Source organism: Ambystoma mexicanum, chromosome 5q (genome assembly GCF_040938575.1).
Source record: "Ambystoma mexicanum isolate Mex_15411 chromosome 5q, UKY_AmexF1_1, whole genome shotgun sequence".
Lineage (NCBI taxonomy): Eukaryota > Metazoa > Chordata > Amphibia > Caudata > Ambystomatidae > Ambystoma > Ambystoma mexicanum.
The window spans coordinates 113,432,677-113,455,259 of record NC_090933.1 but is presented as its reverse complement, the minus strand read 5'-3'; the positions used below and the strand labels follow the sequence as shown (position 1 = coordinate 113,455,259).

At 44.4% G+C, this 22,583-nt stretch overlaps 1 protein-coding gene across 2 annotated transcripts in view; it reads right to left on the bottom strand.

The window, feature by feature from the left end:
* The window catches only part of CTNNAL1 (catenin alpha like 1), a 989,054-nt gene that overhangs the window by 344,267 nt on the left and 622,204 nt on the right, over positions 1-22,583 (bottom strand). For both annotated transcript variants that reach the window (XM_069620628.1, XM_069620627.1), the window contains exon 9: positions 3,815-3,973. In XM_069620628.1, coding sequence (XP_069476729.1) covers positions 3,815-3,973 — 159 coding nt within the window. The remainder of the gene's footprint in view (positions 1-3,814; positions 3,974-22,583) is intronic.

Here is a 22,583-nt window from a genome sequence, read left to right as displayed (position 1 = left end):
TTTCTTCTAAGAAAATAATACGGAACAGAAATAAGTTTAAGAAGGACCATCAATCCAGAAAACTGAACTTTGTCATTAGGGACTTCAAGTCCCATAATGTCTTAAGTACTGGGACGAAGAAGAGGGCTAAAGAGGAACTATTCAGCAGGAGTGGGCAGATTATTAATGAAAAGGACCTACACCTGAGGGAGACTGGGAGGCTTGAATGACCCCTCAGGTGGAGGCCATTGGTGAGCAGCTGGAGCAGAACGAGCAGGCAGAGCAGTGTAATCCGTGTGTGTAGCCGACGCAGAAACTTGAGGAGGGAGAAGACGCCAGGATCACTGTTAAAGAGACAACAATAGGCGGTCCTGAGAGGGTCTGTGCCACCAGAAGCCTAAAGTGCACAGGTTGCACTGCGGGAAGCATGGAAGAGGGAAGCTTAACTTACCTAGAGGCGGTCTACGGTGGCTGCTGAGCACCAGAGAGCCTCTGGAGTAAAGGAAGCTCCATTTTCAAGTGGTGCATGCAACAGCAGACTAGAAGTAGCTGTTTGCTGGGTCACAAGGAGTCACTGAAGCAGAACACCTACGAGCAGCGAAGGGATCGGACGTGCACACCTTACCCAATGAGTTCACCAGCTTACAGTGACCCCAGAGCACTCCGAGACCACTCGCATGCTCAAGGAAGGCATTTCTCCACTAAGGAACATTCGAGTATGAGTGACAGTGATATCAGAAGTAATCTTTAATCCCAAATTATCAGAAGCCATCAAAAATAATATTTGTTAAAACCAAATGACTGTAACATTAAGCGTGTGAGTTTATAGAGAACCTAGAAGCCCGATGGGGCAATACTGTTAAAAGCAAATGCATGCAACCATTGCCCAACCCAAGAGAAACCAGAAACAAGGCAATTCAAGCCCAGCAGACATTGCCAAAGGTGAAGGGGGACTAAAGAAATGCCCAAAAGCTGTGCAATTTGTTACTCATATTTTGAGAAGGATATAACCACAGCTGGTATAAACACACATTGCCACAGCCAAAGAAGAAACAGAAGAAGACCCTATGCTTGTCAGTATTTGGTTACTTGTGCAGTGGGAAACGAAAGTGCCAAAAAGATTTCCCTTCTGGAAAAGGTTATTCCGAAGGAGAGTAGCATAATTTACAGAGGAGTATTAAATAGCTCCAATGTGAATCTTCTTTTTCCTGAAGAGTTGCTAAAGTTTAATGCTGCAACATACTGAACATTGTGTAGCTGCTGTAAAACTATTCTCAGTTGTTCTTCACCACAAAAGCACTTAGTAATTGTGAAACGTTGTCCGGGCAGGAGAATATATCCGGATGGCAAACCCTTGAAGTAGTAGGCCTGGTATGGAAGTAAAACAGGTAAAAGTTGATGAAGTGCTGTAAAGTGGTCCTGAAAAAGACAATGTATGTTTTTTGTGGTGCTGAACAAAGAACTGTATAAAACTGCTGTAGAGGAATTCCATTTCTTTAGAAATACTCATGTTTGGCAAATCATCCAGACAAAGATAATTGTTGTTGCTATTGACAAACTAAGAACATATTCTTTATATGAAGGGGATAATTCTGAAGTTTGATCTTGCTCAAGGAAGAGAAAGAATCTGTTTTCGTTGTTGAATCACTGGAGTGTTGGAACTTTCTGTTGTCAAAATCTATATTGGAACTTTGTTACAAACCAGGATTTCTTCATTTCTTTTTTGAACTGTGGAGCAGAATCCTGCTTGAATCTGGGGAAGGGGAATTCACCCACATTATAAGTAGAGACTGTTGCCATATTACTAATTCAACTGTTACATCTATATTTTCTTATTACCTTTGACCTGGCATACGTTATCCTATTGATTTAATATATGTATAAGTGTGAGGGACAGATATCCTTTGTAAGAATGTTTCCTATAGTCTATTTTAGGCAGGGAAATCATTGTCGGGGGTAGAGACAGGGCAGCGTTTATCCAACCTTTTTATCTGATAAAATGGCATCTGTTGAAAATACTTCACAAAGGTGTCCGCCTCACATTTTTTACCCCTCACATATGTCTCTTGTTAGGACCATATGTTGGTTACTAACCCCTGCCCAGTCAATCAGAATGTTCGAAATGCAGTCAATAACTGCTGGTAGATAGACGTCTTAACAGGCTGCAGTGTTTAAAGCAAGATAATGGGCTAATCAGGCATCTCCTAGAGCTCTCATTTCCCTTTTGCATGGCCAATTGTCAGATATGAGAAGGAATGAAGTTGTGTAGAGAGGCAGAGTTGGGGTGGAGGGAGGGTGGCATTTGGAATATTGTGGGTGCAACAATGGTGCTTTTTGTGGGTATGTGTTTCCATGTGTTTTTCATATCACTATTTGCTGTAGTCTGAATTGTGTGCTCATGAATCTAGTCCTTTGCCCACTCATTAAGGACGTCTCCAGAAATCATTGTTCAGGAAACAAACACAAACGATCAGCATGGAGGCACTCGCACAAAGAATGGAATCCATGTCTTTGGAGGATTATCCGATGATGATGACCACTTCCACTGTATTAAGGCTTGGCTACATAGTTGTCTGCTCAACATTTTAAAAACATTGATGTGCTGAAAAATAATTTCAAGGAGTGACCAATCAACATGGCCGAACACCCGATAAGATTTTTCTTTTTATATATAAGCTACCTTTTGAAAAGTTATCAAAAGTTATACAAGCTATGTTCTCTAGAAGGACAAACTGAAGAATTTAGTAGAATGAAATCTCAAATTAAGAGAAAAATAGATGGATTTAACAGCGTGTTTTCTGAAACATCAAATATCACCTACTTGACAGCACATATATTCATTTTAAATTTAAACTGTATTCTGCAATAAATCTTAGTATGCATGACCAGAGAAGTTAATTCCCTTCCTCTATAAGTCAGATACAATGTTTTCTTCATGGTGTATATTTGAAGTATCTTTTCTTTTTTATAACTTTATATTTTTTTTGGTGTGTTATATGGTTTACATTTGAAACCATAACACACAATCATACTAAAAATCAACAATTATCCAGTAATTCTCTTAATTCTCAAATGGAAAAATCTTAAAAGAGAGACAAGCGCAAATATACAATCTTAAATTAATCATTTATAACGTGTTTTGGCATCAGCTTTAAAAGCATATAACACAAATAGTAAAGAAGCACTGTCAAGAAGCCATCAGGTCTACCCTAGACCACTAAATCCCCAGCTTGCCAGTGAAGTTGATAGTTGACAATACACGGATGCCATTGGCAAAAAAGGACAGGCGGGACATTGTCCATTTTGACCCCATGCACATTGGCCATACACCGAGCTGCAAGAAAATCCAAGCTGGCAGGTGTGATACAAGCAATGTCCTTCAAACTGCTAAGGAGTGGGCACACATAGAAGCTAGATAAAGATCCCACAAAGTAAAAGCATATCTGCCCCTTCTGACCACAAATGTCTCATTGGGCATGCAAAATATGGCCATGTAGCATGTAAGTTCAATTTTTCACTGAAGGAGAGTAGCGTTTGGAAGTAGTAGGTAGAAAAGATCCTGATGTAACACAGGATAGCGCTAACAGGCATGTGCGGGAAAGGACATGCATCGGCGGGACGAATGGTTGCTTCACTTAGTCATTGGCTTCGGAAATCTTACAAGGTGGCAGCAGTGTTCAGATGCAGAATAATCAAGGGGAGACATCTTCATGAATGAAAAGGGATAGGACCAAATTACTCAACTTCTTATCTAAACATTCCCGCTCGACTGTCTGCTTTTTAGACTTGATCATACGTGTACTCAAGATCAAAACAACATTGAGCCAATGCCTACCTCGACAAGTTGTTCTTTTTGTTCTGCTAGCTTGAAGGTATATTCTGCCACAGACTCCAGGTTTCCTTCCATGCCAGCAATCTTTAACGCCTTCAGCACTATGTGGTCGGAATGGTGCTTCAGCTGGTCTGCCGCCAACACTGTCGCTGCATTGTGGAGCTGGAGGAAATGTGGAGAGAATGTAATCATTGATATCTGTCCTGCAAATCTACTGAAATAAAGTACAGGCACAGCAAAAGGAAGTAATGGTCTGCCAGGAACAGTATTTAGTTACGGTGAACTGTAGGTAAGAGAATAGGTGCAGGATTATTGCAGGAGTTAGTCTGAAAATTATTACTGAGCACTCGGAGATTAAAGAGAATACACAGCTCAAGGGGATCTTACCCCATGCCTTTGCACTGGACACAGTCAAACAATGGAGCTCAATTTAAAAGCCCTGGTGTGGAAACAGTAAAGGGCTTTTGCCAGTCTTTATATCCTTTTTACTGCTTCAGGACATTTAGAAAATCTTTGAAGGCAGAGTGGCTGACGATAGGGGAAATAGGTTTCCTCCTCATTCCTGATCAACACGCAAACCACCTTGGTTTTACGCCTGCATGAAATTAACATACACGTTAAAACAATTGGATTCCTATGGAATACACCTGCATTTGGCACCTGCTAAAACAGATCATATTGCAAGCAGGGGCCCCAAGATCATGCAAGTGTTAACATTGGCGGTCGCCTGCATGCAATTGGCACTTTTTGTAAAATGAGTGCCAAAGTGTGCATCATATCCAGTTGGCAGAGCAGAACTGGAAACCACCAACATTCTTTGTCACAGCAAAGCAGAACTGGTGCTCATCGTTCCTCTTAAGGTAATAAGATGGCTCTATTTTGACTACTACCAATATCCACTAGTAGTAGTCTATACTGCGGCACAGTTCAAATTAAATCACTTATTCTGCGACACACATCATTGTTTATGTCGATGGTTTTTATTTGGGATTTCCTTTAGTGCATATAGTTTAAAAGCAAAGATAAAATATACAAAGAAGGACAGCCACATACATTTAATGCAGTGTTAAACACCATATTAAAAATGTATAAGTGACAAGCTACAAAGACAATACAATCCATTATAAAGAAGCAATGTTTACATTTTAAATATGAGTTACTGTCTGAACGTGGATTGGCTGTCCGCGACACCAGCCCTGCATGTATGGTTTGGTTAAAAGCGTAATAAGGCAAACATGTTCGGATTACTCCCTTTCAACGAAGACAATAGTCCGGGAAATTCCTACTAGTAATTCGCTCACACTGCTGTGACTGGATTTCTAATTCCCTTGAATGTGTGGACATCTTCTTTGAGGAAATAGGATGTCCCCTTTGTAGTCATTTCAATCAGCCAGTCTTCCACTATCAGATTGTTGGATGACTTCTAATCTTCTGAGACAATGTTTTAAAACATTCCCAGTTTCATGAAGTCCTGCCCTCTGTTACTTGAATTCATCTCTAAAAGCTGAAATGCCTTTTAATGAAAAGGCTGTGGTGTTTAATAAAGCAATAGAACACGAGGAAGGGGGCATTACCGGTCAGGTAATGCCTAGGGCGACAGTATTCCAAACAAAGTGACCAGTAATGCCCACCTTTCGAGGGTTCTATTGCTATTAGTACCCCGGCACGTTGTACTTTGGTACTAATAGTATTTTTACTCGAGTTGAGAAACGGCGTCTGAACTGTTTCTCGACTCGAGCAGAAAAAAATGAAAAGAAAATGGCTGCCATGAATTGGGGAGAAGGGACGCCTCTCCCTTTCCAATGTGGCCATTGAAAAGATAAAAATAAAACAAAGAAAGTGGCCGTCATGGAACAGGGCGAAGGGACTACACGTACACCCCTCTTCCTTTCCATCGCGCCCTCTGAAGAAAGCGAAGGAACTCTGCGGGACCCGGCATGCTGATCAGAGCGCAGCAAGTAAGTCTTTGTCGGCCGGGTAAGGACCCTGCGAGGGCCAATAAGATTGTTTGCAACAATCTGATTGTCCTTCGCTGGGTACTAATTTGATGTATACAATGAATGTTAAAAACAATCTGATTTAGGTTAACCCACCAATCTCTTAAGGAGTGGTCATCTAAAAGCACACGTGGTAGGGTTGCCCACATCTCTAGTAGGAAGTGGCCAAAATTGAAATTGGGATGGTCTACTTGTGCAACATTCAGAATTTTCACTGATGAAATAGTGGGAATACATAAGCCACCAGAAAAATAATTTGCTCTGTTCATTTTTAAATCAGCAAACTAAGTGTAAATCTCTCATAAACAGTTTCCAATTACTTTGTTGAAAACATCCTGCAAAATAATACATTGGCAGAATGTTTATTAGAATTTTCAATCTACACTCTGTAAAAACTGTTTCATCTTAAAACAATTTTCCTGGCGATTCAACTTATGTTGCTAGGGGAATAAAGCACATTTGCTGGGGATTTCCTTATCAAACAACGTGAAGACCTTTTACTTAGTTTGTCAGGATTTCCTGAATCAGTCCCATTGTGGACATTTCTTGCAGTATATTTTCAGATTTTGAAAACTGTAAAACCTAGGTTTGTGGACTTTATCTACAACAAATGGGCCGATTAAAACTTTTTAATTTTCCACCATTTTGGAAATCTCCTGAAATTGGAGAAGCACATTGCGCAATTACATTAAACTAGCTGTTCCCGGCTTAACATAAGCCGTTCTAGCATATCTTGAAAGTCAATATCGGTCGGAAATTCATAGGGTCACTTCTGTCCCCCTTCTAAAATATGGGAATTAACACGGATTACTTCCAGGAAGGGGGCTTAGGTCCCAGTGACTTATAAATGGTAATTGAAAAGGCTAAATATATTGGATGTAATGAGAGGTATGCGTGGTATAAGAACAGTAGCTACATTCCATCGATCACACAGGCCTCTATGATGTGTCTTTGTAGATGCGTAATTGTCAACCTTGTTCCATTGCAAAGTCCCTGTGATGGCACAAGATTGTGTAGTAGCATAATTACAGCACCTACTTTCAGTTTTAGCTTGTGAGGAGGCATTCGTCCTACAGTGTTTCGCTCTCTTTGTTGAAATGGTAGCTATTGTTGAAGTGGGTGCACTTTGCCATTTGGACAGCAGAGGGAATCCTAATACTGATAAATTGCATCAGCCGAGTACGGAAACAGGTACACCCTCTTTCGGCACCACTGTTTCGGCACAGGCCGGTTTGGCGCGACTCCTTCGAAGCACTGGCACTGTGGCACAACATTTTTAATTTAAAGTCAACTGGAGTATGTTCTTACGTGGGGATATTGCAATATTTTGGCAGAACAGGCGTGGTGGAGAGGAGGGATGCAACTTAAGTTTCAGCCGGCTCCCTTCCTCTCCGCTATACAAATGCCCCAGCATTTGCCCCAGCATGCATTTTCATGCCAGCGCAAATGCTGGGGATTCCTATGCAGCTCGCTTGTTTTATGCCCTAAGAATAAAGCAGGCAGACTCCTGCCTACCATGCTCTCAGGGCAGACCGCATTTAATTGTAATTGTAAGCCCTGCCTGCCACAAGCATTTGCTCATTGGCACTGCAGAGTGCAAATGTGCAGGGCAAACATTCGCTTGCATGCCGTCTTTTGCCCTACACATTTGATCTCTGCCATGCAAATAACCAAAATTTGGCAGCAGCAACTTGGGGTCTCCCCCTCCCAAAACCTCCTCTACTTCCAGGGGTCCTCCCTCTCTAACCCCCCACACCAACCCCCATTTTCAAAATTGAACCCTTGTCCAGTGCTGAAATCTTTAATGAATTTCAGCACTGGACAGCTCCCTGTAACTTGTAATATTTTTTGTTTATTGGGGGTGGTCTCACCCCCAAACCCCACCTCTACCCACATAGGTCCTCCCTCTCCAACCCCCCACACAAAGCTCCATTTTCTAAATTTAACCCTTGTCCAGTGCTGAAATCTTTAATGTATTTCAGCACTGGACAGCTCCCTGTAACTTGTATTATTGTTATTTTGTGGGGTCTCCCCCCTAACCCCAAGGGCACTAATCCTAACCCTTGCCCTAACCCTTGCACTAACCCTAAAATCCACCGAAATTCATTAAATGAATATGCTTTTCGATGGAAAAGCATTTCGATGAATTAACTTCGATGGATTTACATTCGATGGATACATTTTCGATGGAAAGACCAGATACCCTGGTGGTGGTGTTTTATTTTTTTTTAACTGCATCATACTGGTACTTCAGTTAATCAAGGAAGGAGCCACATGTTACTATAACAGGTGAGGATTTTAATAGCACACCATACACCAATGCATTGCATGGAAAAGCACATAATCTTTCACAAAATATGGACACACAAGTCCCAGAAGGCAATGCAAGTAGAGTGCAAAAAGTGTAGAGAGACCCGAAAACAGAGGAGATCGCAATCAGGTAGATAAAAAAATAGGAAAACTGGCAAAGTGATGCAAGAGATACAGGAATGATAAAACGTGGAAATAAAAGCCAAAACACTTATTGTTAAATTAAATGAAATATTTTATTTATATCGCTCTCGTACACAAGTGTTTATGATAAAAAAAAGAGTGAAAAGAATAACTGTACAGAGTGAAAACAGCAACAAATATGGTAGTAATTGTGACGAATCTGGACAATTCATCCCTTACACCCAGAGGGCAGCCATCTCCTGTTAGGACTATAACCAACAAAGACCCTTTATTCACTTGTTGGGGTGGTCAGGAAAAGTCCCAATGATGATAAGGGGTTCATGTTGCGGGCCGCATATTTGTGACTGGGGATGCGCTGCAAAGTTAGCGCGATATGCCAATTTCATATGTATCCGTGTAGGTAAATGCGAATGTGATATGTTACTCAAGTGTTACTTTGTGTTTAAGTTCATAAAAATAAGATCTGCATATGCGTAGAAAGATAAAATGCCAAAACCGCCAAACAAAATGTAAAAACACGATTCGGACATGGTGTGCTATGAAGTGGTTACGGATTCGGCAACAAGGGTTTTTTCATAATGCGCATGCATGAAAGAGGACTGGCCATAGAGAACCCACTGTGAAGAAAATATGACAATTATTAAACATGCATGTACACTTATATACATACATAGGGAATTCATGAATCTACATGTAGTGGCCGATTTTACAAATGGATTAAAACACAGCAGTCAGGGCTTGACTTTGAGAAACTGGTTTTGCAGAGTTTCAGAGGCAAGAGGATGGGTAAACAAGTAACTATGACCTTAACGGACGATCAGCTCATTAAAAGAAACCCACCATTGTTTTTATGATCTGGTAGTTTCACCAAAAGCATATGTAATCTCTTAAAGTGCATGGGAGCTTGACAGTGGGTTTTGGCTATCCGTTTTTGACCAGTAATAAATGTGGGGTGAAATTATGCTCTAGGCCAAATCGACTGATACTCATGTTTCGATTATTTACTCAGGATGTGGCCAGGGGCCATGTGTGTTGAAATGCCAATTATTTAGATTAGAATGTTATTGGATGCCAGTACAATTGGGGTGGGTGAGATAGTTATCATCAGTTCAAAGAGAACCTGTTTATTCACCTTTCCTCATGTTACTTGATGTATCCATGCAAAACACGTGCAATTCCATTTAAGATTAAGCGATCTCTCAGACCAGCTGGGACTTTTAATGAATTATGTTTGTAGGTGAATGTTTATTTGTGTGATGATGTCATGACCTACCACAGACAAATCCTAAAAAGAGGTGTTCCACACATCAGCTGAAGATAGTAGTTAAGGTAACAGCTACCAATGAGAATGGAGGGATTGGAAAAGGTTGGATTTCTTTGTATAGGTCTTGACCAATCATGTATGGGGGGTGGATTGTAATAATAAATATGGGAGTGTTTTAACTGTTGTATAAATGTATATAATGTGTCAACTTATGTGGTTCTGTGAGGATTGGGTTACTTTGACTCGCCAGGGTCATCTAGCGCCTCCTCGGACGATTGTAAAATAAACTTGCTTTACGTACAAATGTGCACTCGCTTCTTAAGTGGTGGGCCTGATTGGTCAAGGTGGTTAGGGGCCCAAACCAACACTGTTGGCTTCAGGTAATGCTGAACAACATCAGGAGGCCATAATCAAAGAAGACAGACAGAGCTCTTTTTATTCTGATGACTTGCTCAAGTGCAACGCGGACTGTGAATGGAGAGGAGACTCCTATGGTGGGAGGAGAGTCATCGCTTCGTAGAGGTGAGTCGATGTTCTGAAGGGGCAGAGCTATGCCATCCACAGAGCCACCGGTCGCGTGGGAGAAGCAAGACCTGTAGCTGAAGGCTGAGAAGAGGTGATCTGACCAAGCAAGGGGCTCTGGTCAGGAGAGGAACAGAGATGCAAAGACAACAGGCTTCCCTGGCGGCAGGGCCACTAGAGAAGAGTGGTGGACCTGTTGCCCAGCAAACGATTCTGAGACCAAGGAAAGGAGAAGAGACCGGGTCCCGCAGCTCCATGCGGCAAGTGCCTGCAACAAAGCTAGCCAAGCCAAACAGGAAACGGGAATCTGTTATGGCACAGTGGGCTGAAACCCTACGTTTATTAAATTGGACCGAGAACCAATCACCCTGCCAAATGGTCACAGGTCTTTGGGGAGTCCCAGTGCCAAGGAAGTGGGATACAGAGAAGCGCGTTTCAAATAATGTGGTGGCCCTAAATGATCGTGTGGCCACCACTAGCGTAAAACGATTGTCATATAGCCTGGCAGGATCACAAAGCGTTTCAACACCAATATATTTATTGATAACACAAAAGAAAGGCGGTCTCCCCTTGAAAGCTTGGGTTGCTCAAATAATGTCCAAGTTGTTCCCTTCCAAGTGAAATAGATCAAATAAAAGTGTCTCCTTCAAATTTTCACAAGGTTTTTGAAGCAACACCTCTGAACACAGTCTCTTTACGGCTTGATTCAAGGAAATGTCCTTAGACACACATTCATGCTTCATTGGATGTCATGAAGGACATGTGGCTGTTATGCTGTCTTTCTAGAGATAGAGAGCAAGGGGCCCACATCTGAATTACCCTCAATAGATTTGGGTGAAAGTGCAAGTCTTTCCAAATTTGGTAGCCCATCTACTGAGAATTAACATAACTAAATATCCTGCTCTATGAGAAGGAGCCTACTAAGGAGGGTCTACAAGCATGTTTTAGCACACTGTGCCTTACCAGAGGATAAACAACCATTTGCATATCAGTCAGGTCCCACCCGTACCAACAGCAACCCCGGAAACATGAATCAACAGAAACCCCTGACGCACGGATATAGGCCAACACATGATTGTAGATCATCATTTGCAAAGTTTCAAAATTAATGCCTTTAAATAAAATGTTGATAGCTTCAGTGTGGTGCCAGTGCACAACAACCCACTGCATTTCCTCTTGTTTCTTGAATTGTTCCACAAAAGGTATGTTTTGCATCTGCATTCAAACCTGCGTTTACAGTGCTAGGAAGTAAGACAACTAAGTGTTGCCAAGGGTTTCCCATTTGCTTTTCGTAGTAATGGTGAAAACGAAGGAGGACCTCATCTGGCCTGGTAAAGATGCTGGTGGGATAGTTTGGATAGTGAATGGAGGCATGTACATCAGAAATACCACTTTACTCAACGTAGTGGGGCCATTATTTAATAATTCTCATGTTTCCATGCGGAGTGACTACACCGTCAAACTATCCATTAGCAGCTTTGTGCTGGCATTCTGTGTTACTGACCCAAACAAAAGCAGTACGTAAAACAGCGTACACTGCCAGCGTCAGGTAAGATGGTTCATCTCATTGGGGCTTTGATGACACGGGTGAGATAAAGGTTTGCATAGTAGGTTAGAAGACCAGATGGGAAGGGAAATGCAGCGTTCAGCTGAGGCAAATGGTTGCTCAAGCAAGTACATCTAATCGGAAATGTGGGCATCTGATCCATCACTCCACAATGCCATTGAGTAAATGTGTCTCCAAGAAGGTCCTAGCCAATCCAGGACGACAAACAATGTAGTGCAGCTTGCACTACTTTATGACAAGCACAGCCAGATTGCGCTCAGTAGTATTAATGAAACTTGTGGGTCAACATGTCTTGCATATGGTCAATTCGTTTATATGGAAATCAGACTTCTCTCTGGGATCTAGGACTCGTTTGCAGTATCCATTTTGGATATCCCAGGGCACAATGGGAACAAACCCGAATTACACCTTACAGTGGTAAAATATACTTTATAGCATTTTTCTTCTGACTAGGGCAGTGCTCTGTAACTTGCAGCTCTCCAGTTGTTTTGGACGACTCCTCCCATGATCTCTCACCATTGACTATGCTGGGTACGGCTGATGGGACCTGTGGGCAAAAACATGCAGAAAACTGGGCTGCAGTTTCATATAAAATGGTATTTACCTTTGCAAAGCACACAGGCAATACAATTCGACAAAAACTTCATATTAGGTATAGTAGCAAGCATTTGTGACATATAGCCAGCAATATTAGAACCATATACGAACAGTCAAGTTTGGGATGGGGACAAGGTAGCCCCACTAATCGCAATGGTGTGGTGATGCCGGCTAGAGTCCTAGAACCTCTAAGGTGAGAGATTCCAATGATGATGTCCCATAGGATTAGATTTGTGTTCGGTGGGCACTCTGGTGATACACAGTTCTATGTCAATGTTCTGTAGTGCTTTTGGATCCAGAATGCGATGGTCCACCACCATACATATAAAATAGAGAGGTCCAATCTTCCCCTTCATCACCTCTACTAAAAGAGTGTGTGACTATTTGCAAGATGTTGTCACTTCTCCCCAAGGGGGGGGGGGGGGCTTTTCCATGAGGCTAGGGAAGTGCAGCTGCTACCCAATAGTCACCTTAGGGGTGGTATAATGCAGGCAGACCTCATGGGGAGTGACTCCCCCTCTGGGGATATGGACGATCATCTATGGTATAGCCCTGTTGGCCAACGTCACACCACAACGTCACCTAACTCCCCCCCTCCATGTCAAACAACTTTCTTGAAAGTACATCCATGTATTCCTGTAGTGTAGGCGAAACCATCACAATAGAAAGTACCTGGATGAAGACAAGCACAGGAGGTGTTAAGATTACTCACTGTGCTGGTACTGGTACGCGGTGGCCCCGAGGATGCATGAAGATCAATTCATCAAGATCAAAGGACTTGGACAATCCGCCAGGACGCGACTGGCAACATTGTATAAGAAGAGAAGAAGGACTGAAGATTTTGTCGAGCCCAGTCGGGATAGGCAGCAGGTGCGAGCCAGAGTTTCTAACCCAGTCAGTTGACCGGAGAAACAGAAGAGAAGAGGACGCTGGCGAAGTGCAGAGGGAATTCTCTGTGGGACCAGCTGGAGCAGATCCGACTGCAATGCAGGAAGAATAAGCTGAACACTCCAGGAGAGTGCAGAGTCACTGCGCTGCTGCAGAGGCAGAGACAAGCAGTCCTAAGAGCCAAAGAGATGTGCCTCAGTCCCAGGAAGCTTGGTGGCATACAGAAATCCCAACAAAGATAATGGGAGGTATGAGAGACCCAGAGGGGAAACAGTGATGGAAAAGAGGCAGGCTCCAGAGGCTCTCTGCTGACCCAGTACTAATATTCAAACTACTGGGAAGGGGGCATCGTGCATCGGAGGGGAGCTTCCTCGTTGTAGTGGTTGCAACGGGCCCAATGACCACCAGAGAAGGGTCTGGGACCTGAACACTAATATATTGAGCATCAGAGGAGAACTTCCTCATTGCAGTGGTTGCAACAAGCCCACTGACCACCAGAGAAGGGTCTGGTACCCCAACACAAATATATTGAGCATCAGAGGAGAACTTCCTCATTGCAGTGGTTGCAACAAGCCCACTTACCACCAGAGAAGGGTCTGGTACCCCAACACAAATATATTGAGCATCAGAGGCGAACTTCCTCATTGCAGTGGTTGCAACAAGCCCGCTTACCACCAGAGAAGGGTCTGGGACCCTAAACCAAGTATTTTTAGCATCTGAGGAACGTGTCCTCGTTGCAGTAGCACGGAAGAGTCCACTAAGGCCCAGAGCAGGACTTGGGACATTGCCAATAACAGGAGAAGGGAGTTTTTCTCCTAGTTTCTGAAAATTTAAGGAAACAAAGTCTTTTTAATCAAGAGGCCAGGGGAAGGGAGGTATTCCCCCTGACTTTTGGGCAAACTATATTGGAGGTGATGAACCAATACGAGGAGAAGGGTGGCATTCTCCTGGTCCCAAATGTTGACTGGTGTAAAGGTTTGTTGGAACCACAAGCCAGGGGAAGAGTCACTCCCCTTGGCATCCTTTTTACCAAAGAACATTTACCCAAATACCAGGAGAAGGTAATGCTTCTCCTGGATAATAAACTTTTCTGTTGACTTAGTCTTTAGTTGTAGTGTAAGGGATAGAAGAAGGTTATGACACAGGACTGTGGAGTTTGATTTCGACGAACATTATCACAGCCCATTTTTAGTATTAGTTGGAGGCAGGGAAACCCCTCTTAGAAGATAGCGATAGTGAGGGTTGCTTCTGATAAAAATAAAAGCCTTTGCCAACCACCATGCCATCTCTGTGAAAGCTTCCTTCTTCGACACCCTTAGAAGTGACAGAGACATTAACCCTTATTTCCTTTGTTATTGAGCAAGGCAGTCCCGTCCTGTGCCTACAGTCTGGACAAACCCCACGTCAACCCCATACTGAAAACTCTGCTACAAGAAGGCCTAAGTGCAGTGAACACGTCATCCCAGCTCCGGATGGCCTCTAGGCTGCCTGATGCCAACAGATCCCACTTCAGTGCAGCAGGCATAGTCTAGGTTCTAAATTCCTGACTTTAAAGCCTTCTCGACATGCTCCCTCAACAACCTATGTTCAACTAACGCCCACATCCTTTGTGTCCCCAAAACCCAAATAGAAGGCCAAAGAGGAAAAAGCTTCTCCTACCTTGGCACCAAACTGTTAATTCACAGACGTCCACGCTCTGTCATGGAACATCCCACCTCCAATTCAGAAAGGCACTGAAAACCTGCATTGCCTACCACGCGTTCATTGTCCTGCCATTTGTCGTGCTATCGGAGGCCACTCATGCAATGAAACATGTTGGAAATGTGAAAATAACTACAGGTCATGGACTGAGTCAGACCTCAGGTGACGATCACATAAAATTGCTGCGATTCTCAATTTCTCCAATAACAATAATTACAAAAAAATCTTATGCCGGGATATAATCAGAGCTAGGCTGATGGTTGCACATTTAAATAAAACAGGCTGCTACTGCCGAAAATACAGTGGTCGAAGTGTACAAAAAGAAGTAGGGGAACGTGTTCTCTGGTCGACCGCCCCCTCTCCACACAAACCCCATTGCCACGCCCCCTCCCAAGCACAATGCAAGCCCTGTACCTGGGAGGTCTTGCTTTTCCTCCATTCCACCCCCACCACTGTGAAACAGTGAAATAAAATGTAAACTTCATTTGAAACAACCCCCATTACCATTCATTGTCCCCCACAGCATGCAGCTTTATGGACCATTCCCTTTCTAATCACCCACCACTCGCACCAGTCTTAAGCGGCATGCGAAAGAGTAAAGCCACGTCTCCCAGCTACCAATTAACTCCACATACAGCTGTGCCTGCAGTATTTTCACGTTAAGTTGCTTAAATGCAAAAGAAAAATGTGGATTACTCCAGGAGAAGGACTATGATGGGGCTTTGGAATGGGCTATGTCCCATGGAGGCCACTATGATAGCTTGACACGATGTGAGGTTGAGCTGATCCAGCAGGCCCCAGGTTCGAATCCCCGGTAAGGATGAAACCAAAAAAAAAAAACAAATGCGTCTGCTGTTTAAAGGAATGCCGTACCTCTAGCAGCGTGATCCCGGACAAAGAGCACTGAAGTGCAAGTTTCAACTTCTTCCTACACTTATTTTTTTTCAACCAAAATCATTCCAGGACGGCTTCTTTTTTTAAATAAAAGAATAGGAACAGTAAAACTTCATTTAAAAAGTAGAGGAGCACCACTCCTGCTCGCTTCCACCACTGGTAAATTAATAAAAGAAGACTTTTACAAAAAAATTAAATAAATAAAAATAAAAAAATCGATGCAACTTTGCAGGTCCCATTATTGAAGGAATGGCAGCTTGTGCTCGCTCCCGCGCACAATATTCCCTGCAATCAAACAGTGTGGGTCTTAGAGGAAACTATTCAGCAGCATGCAGTAAGCGGGAACACGACACACGGCACATAGGACGCCCATGAAGGGATTGGTGGCTCTTTCCTGGGTGTTACACACCCTATATTTACCTCATGAGTCACACCCCTGAGCTTTAAAATGTTTCCTGTTTGCTCTTGGCAAGATGAAATACATTCTGAAGCCATATTTATCTATACAGAATTCGGAGAACGTGCTCCTCTCTGGCAAGGTAAGGCTGCAGCGTGAAGCTGGAACTGCGACGTCACTGAGTTTTAGGAGGTGAATCAATGTTCTCCCGAGCAGGAGCCACTAAAGCTATTATCTGTAATTGTCAATTTGTTCTGGTGTCTTTTGTTGACTATGGACACACTGCCCGAAACCCTTGCCTCAGTTGTTCGAAGCTTTTAAGACCTCCTCTGCATTAGCCAACAGTAAAACACAACACGCACCCGAAGACAAGAATATTAGTCTTCATTCACTTCCCGTTGAACGTCCAAATATTTTTGAAGTAGTTTTGATTTTCAGACTCCACAGCAGTTATCTGCGTCAGCAGTTCTGAAAGGAACAGCGCTTAATGGCAACGCATTTAGGCTAAAACGCTTCTAAACACGAGGGTGCACGGCCAGGAGAAGGTAAGCACAGTAATCAACCAGTGTGCAATGTCACGGGAGAATCCTATGTGCGCATTCTTAAGTGCACATCTGTTTAGGTTTGTCATACTGCGTTATATATGCCCCCTCTTGGCTGTTTCAGGGAATCGTTGCTAGGCAAGAACCAACTTTCCTGCAACGAATTTAGGATGAACTTTTTGAAAACTGTGCCGTTGGTCCACTTGGCTTAAAAGTGAACAACGTCATTGGAGGGGGCCCCCTTCAGTCTCAGACAGCTTTCCTTAAGGCTGGTGGTCACTGCTGTAAGCATGATGAGGGTATTTAGGCATAGCTCTCAAACCGTTTCGATCCCTAGTCAAGATGAAATCAGCCATTTTGTTTTTGACGGGAGAGAGCCATTTCAAGTGTATGGGTGTTTAAGGGGATTGGCAGCTGATTAAATGGCGGCAACACCCGGCAAAAGTATGTAAGTTGAGAAGTATAATTTAGGGGAGGCTAATAAATTGGGGTGCATTTAAAGTAGTTGTACAAAGAAGGATAGGGAGAGGTAGTGACTGGGCCCAATCAGAGAGAGATTTGGGGTTGGTTTGCTTGTGAAGTGCTGTGTGACACTTCCATTCAATTGCAGTAGTTGAACAACACAAGTACTGTCACCAGTGGTTTGGGGAAGCGGGCAGCACATTGCCTATTTCCTGAAGTGCGTGGACAAGGCACGTGCCATTGGGTGACATCTGGAAGCAAGAGTGGTAGGATCAAAGAATCCCTGAGGGAAGCTTCTTGGAGAGTCACACTTGCCTGATTTTACTGGGAGGGAGCATCCGAAATTCAGAGAGGCAGCGAGTTACACACCAGTTAGTGTCCATCTCAATGCAAAGGGATGAAACACGCGCTACCGGGGGACACTTGGCAGTAGGAAAGAAATGAGCTGGGAAACGCTGACGGCACTTTGTGGGAAAGTAACGCTTAACTGATTTTGCTCGGAGGGACCAACAGAGATTCAGAGAGGCGAGCAATGCAACCAAACTACTCGGAAGCAGGGGGAGATGTCATTGGCATGGTCTTTTCACTCCAGCAGCTACACTTGCTGTGCACACTGGGGAGGCTAGAATTGCACAGGGTCAACTGAAGGTATCATCCAAATCACGCTCCACACCCCATCACCAGTCACTCTTGGGTACATGTGCCAGTACAAGAACATGCATTGTTATTGCACCACAATAATGAACACCCCCTGAGACATACAGAGGGGGTACACTTTCAGTTCCATCCACTACCTCAGGGAAAGAAGGGAGTGGAGTGTAGATATTATCGATTGAAGATCAGAAAAGATGAACAGATGGAGAACTTGAGCAGTCGAAGTAGACTGAAAATCCCAGTTTTCTATCTGCCACCACCGTCAACTGGGGGAGGGGGGTGATGATGATGAGGACTACGACAAAGGGCCTCATTACGGGTTTGGCAAACTTGCATTACCAGTGCCCGATATCCCGGCGTTACCAGGATATTATGGGTGCCGTCAACAGTGGTAAGTTCCCATTCCATGGAGTTCCATAGGACCCCATGGAATGGGTTTGCTCCAATCACCGGCACCGGTAGTACCAGTGATTGGGGCAATTCATTGTCGGTAGTTCACTGCCCCACCTGGCAAACTGAGTGCAGCGGTCCGGTAAAAATTCCAGATCCGGTGTTACCAGCATTTTATTCAGCGTTTTTACTGGACTGGCACACTGGTAATGAGGCCCAAAGACTATATTCCATGAGAAGTCAGCAATCCTGAGGTCGCAGAGGAGAATGACACCACAGATGCAGCGGGTGCATTATTAATAGACGTGGGTAACCCAACCTATATACAATCTGTTTGAGAAACATCCTTCCCATTGCATACCAGAGGGCACATCACAACATTACATGGCATCCATGACACCAAAAGCATCACCACTGCCATCACCAACATGTCCACACAAACCCAACCTGTGTGCTAGCCACTTTGGTAAGTCAAAAGTGTGGCAGCACGTCAAAGAGAACATGCAGCAACCAAATCTGGACACTGGAGCACCCTGCTGGAAAACTTTGTCCGATTGAAGGCAGAGCCCAACCTGGGTACAACATATATACTATATGCAGCATCACCATAAGCAGACATGGGAAGACATTAAACGATCTGAGGTACCTCCCTCGCTGTACCTTCAGACAAGGAGCATACCTCAACCAGACTGCACAATCACCCCTGAACATATCACAGGTGTTCCAGTGCTTAGCGTAGGACCCCAATCTCTACAACCTGTATCCCAGTGGTGCACTGCAGTGATCCCCATACCAACAGGGCATTGTTATACAAGTCTTTGAGCGTGGCCATAATATCAGAATTCCCATTACAGGTAACGCCTTCTCGATGGTGGCTATAATATTGGCATCCAACCTCATGCCCTACTCATTTTGGAAAAACCCTGCATTCCAGTGCCTTATGGGAAAAGTTGATCACATCGCTGCATAGTTTCCAGGCAATATTTTTTCTCTCAGTAAATGGTACTGAAATTGTACAATGAGGATATAGCTACAGTGGGCGCGGCTACTACAAAAGTCCACTTTACCATGGACATGCAGACCGCTGTTCAGAACATGGTCTACATGGCTGAAACGGTACAGGTAGATTTCATAGCAGAAGATTTGCACGCAGACGATTTAAATCAAATTCCTTACACTGAATTTCACTGTGAAATGTCATAAAAGAATAAAAGATATTCAATTAAATCATCTTTTGAAAACATCTCAATGGAACCACATAGACCCGCTGTCACAGCTCACTTGGTGGCCCTTTCCTTCTGCCAAGAGGGGTCCTGGAATAATGCAAAGGGGCAGCAAGTCTGTGCATTTTAACATTAGGCAACCTTGTTCACGCAAGGGATTTGAGGCAAAAGCCAAAGAGGAGTGAACATCTCGGAGAAGGTGTCGTAGTTTGCATTTCAGCTTGATTGCAGCAGACCATCAATTGTCCTTGCTGCCGAATGAGTTGTTAAGACAATGCACATCCCGTGCTTTGTGCATGTCCTCCACGTCATGATCACATCTTTTATCAGAAAATATGAGCCATTGAAAAATTGACATTCTGGTTCAGAAGATCAGTTTCTATTTCAGCCGGGTTTACAATGCCAAGAATGCACTGCACCAACTGAAATTGTGCCACAATTACCCACTGCACAACCTAAAGACATCAGTGTGCACCTGTTGGAGCTCTAACTTCCACATGCTGTCCAGACTACATAAGCAGTGCAATGTCATCAAAGCATCTAGCAGTGTAGAGATGAGTTATTATCTCCTGAACATCCGTGAAGATCTGATCTCCAACCTTGACTCTAACATTCCCTCTGTCCTCATCCTCCATGATCTCTCTACTGCCTTTGGCACGGTCAATGATACCATCCTGCTCAACTGTCTCCGTGATAACTTGGGTATTACTGATCAGGCTCTGGCCTGGCTGACCTCTTTTGTCTCTGATCGACCCTCCCAGGTCCAACTTCGGTCCTTCCTATCATCCATCTTCCTCTCTACCTGTGGTGTTCCCCAGGGGTCTGACCTTTCGCCCTGGCTCAACCAATACATTGCAACTCTTGCCCCCTGCATTGCCATTTTCTGCTCACATTTCCAGTGCTACACTGACGACAACTAATTTTCAGGCTGCCCTCAGCCACCTCCTCTCCCATCTCTGATTGCCTAACTGCCATTCAAGATTGGTATGCCACCATTGATCTTTGTCTGAATGCCAGCAAGACGGAGATCCTTCTCATCGGCACACCTTCACCCTCATTTCCCCTCACTCTCTGGCCAGCCTTCCTTGGCCCTCCTCCTACCCCCACCTGCGAGGCTACGAACCTCAGGGTCATCTTTGACTCCACACTTTCCTTCTGCGCCTACATTTCTGATGTCTCTAAAACGTCAAACTTCCTACTGCACCTCCTCAGAGGTACTCTGCCTTTCCTCTCCTTCCCCCAGAAGCTCATGGTCTCCCAAGCTCTGGTTCTCTCTAGGTTGGACTAGCATAACAGCCTCTTTCTAAATCTACCTGTCTCTCCTCTCCGCCCTCTGCAACTAATGTAGAACAGGACTGCAAGACTTGACTTGGCCTCGAGCGCTGGGATCGTATCTCTCCACCTCTGAAATCTCTCCATTGGCTCCCAGTGGATGGAAGGATTAAATTCAAAACCCTCTGCATTGTCCACAAGGCTTTCTAGGGACTGGGTCCAAAATACCTTCAGCTATCCGTTCACAAATAGCTGTCATGAACTGCAGAACTCGTCCCTTTTGGGCTTCCTGGTCCTTGTCACAACCGGGCTTGCACTCCCTAATACTCCCAACATGGCTGTCCAGCGCGAAACCCCTTTCTCGCTCCACGGGCTGGACGTAGCGTACTCTGTTAATAGACCACGCCCTCCGCGTCTCCATGCTATTGCAAAGTAGCAACCAGACGTGTGCTGTGCAGCTCGCTGTGTTGTTTCCTTGTTCCTGTCCATCTAACCTGTTCCTTGCCCTTCCCTTTCTTCCTATCTCCTGGACTCATGTGCTAGTTGCACTCTTCCTAGTTTCCCGGATTCCTGATCCGTGCCCCGGAATTTGAACGCACTCTGGAGTCGGAAGAGACTCGGGCAGCCTTATTCAAAATCAGGTCAGTCCGCAAGAAGGCAGCGAACAAGGACTCTGGCAAAGAACGGACCCAGGTGAGAAGGGGGGGGAACTCCTTGACAATATTTCCCCTCTCAAGCTCTTCACTCCTCTACTTCTAACTCCCTCAGGGTCAGTCGTTTTTCAAAGAAACTTGTTGGGGGTAGATCTCTGGCTTCGGCTGGGGCCTCCCTCTTGAACAGCCTCCTTGCCGCTCTAAAACTTAGAGGAGAACCATCTCTGGTTCCGGAAGCACCTCAAGACCTTCCTCTTTGCTTCTGCCTTCGCTCGCCCTCTCCCCTGCTGATCTGTTCTCTCTTGGCACCATGCACCTGGCCACCCTCTGTCCTCCGGGCCCAGGTACCTGCTCACCCTGCCACCCTCCTGCATTGCCTCCAGGCCATCCCTTGCACTGGGGTCTGTATCTGTACACATACAGCCCCCACTTTTTTCTTCCTGCACTTATCAAACCTACCCCGTCTGCTGCCTTAAACCCAGCACTTGCCAATTGCTGGCTGCACACCACGGTTTGTTGCCTTTAATTATTAATTATTATTTATCTGTTTCTCCTTTGCTATGCCCTTTCCACTTCTCCCCCCTTCCATGCACTTTTCCCCTGTCCCTCTCCCATGCACTTGCGTGTTCTCAATGTCACTGGGCCTAGTAAGATCGTTGTTTTGTTCTCCCTTGCTCCCCCTCCCTTGCCTTGTCATGCTCTGAAACACTTGTGTACGAGCGAGATAGAAATAAAATATCAATACCAATAACCACATCACCCCGCCCCTCATTGATCTTCACTGGTTCCCACTGCATGCAAGAATCACCTTCACGTCTTGCGGCATCATCTATAAGGCAGTCGCCCTCAAGTCACTGTGATGAATTAGAGGTGATTATCCCAAGAACCCTGTTTTGGGACCCTTCTCATGTGGCCAGGGAGTGGCAGAAGCTTCCTCATCCTGACCCTGGGGTAGTGTTATGTGGAAGGATCATGTGAGAGGGGACTCAGACCAGAAGGATTGGGAAAATCCTATAGCTAACTTCCCTAGAGATCCTGCAGTTTTGATGGCCTATTGTAAAATTGAGACCTGTGATATAAAAAGTAAAAAGAACATTGGGTACTTCAAGTACCGGGATGAAGTAGAGGGGCTCAGGGTACAGAACTGCAGTATGCAGTATAGTGGTTCTGATGACCCACACCCGAGTGGGACCTTTGAATATTTAAAGATCCTTCAGGTGCAGGCCATTAGAACAAAAAGGTGGAGCAGCAGAAGCAGAAAAAGAAGACACAAGAGCCACTGCTGTGTTTGAAGT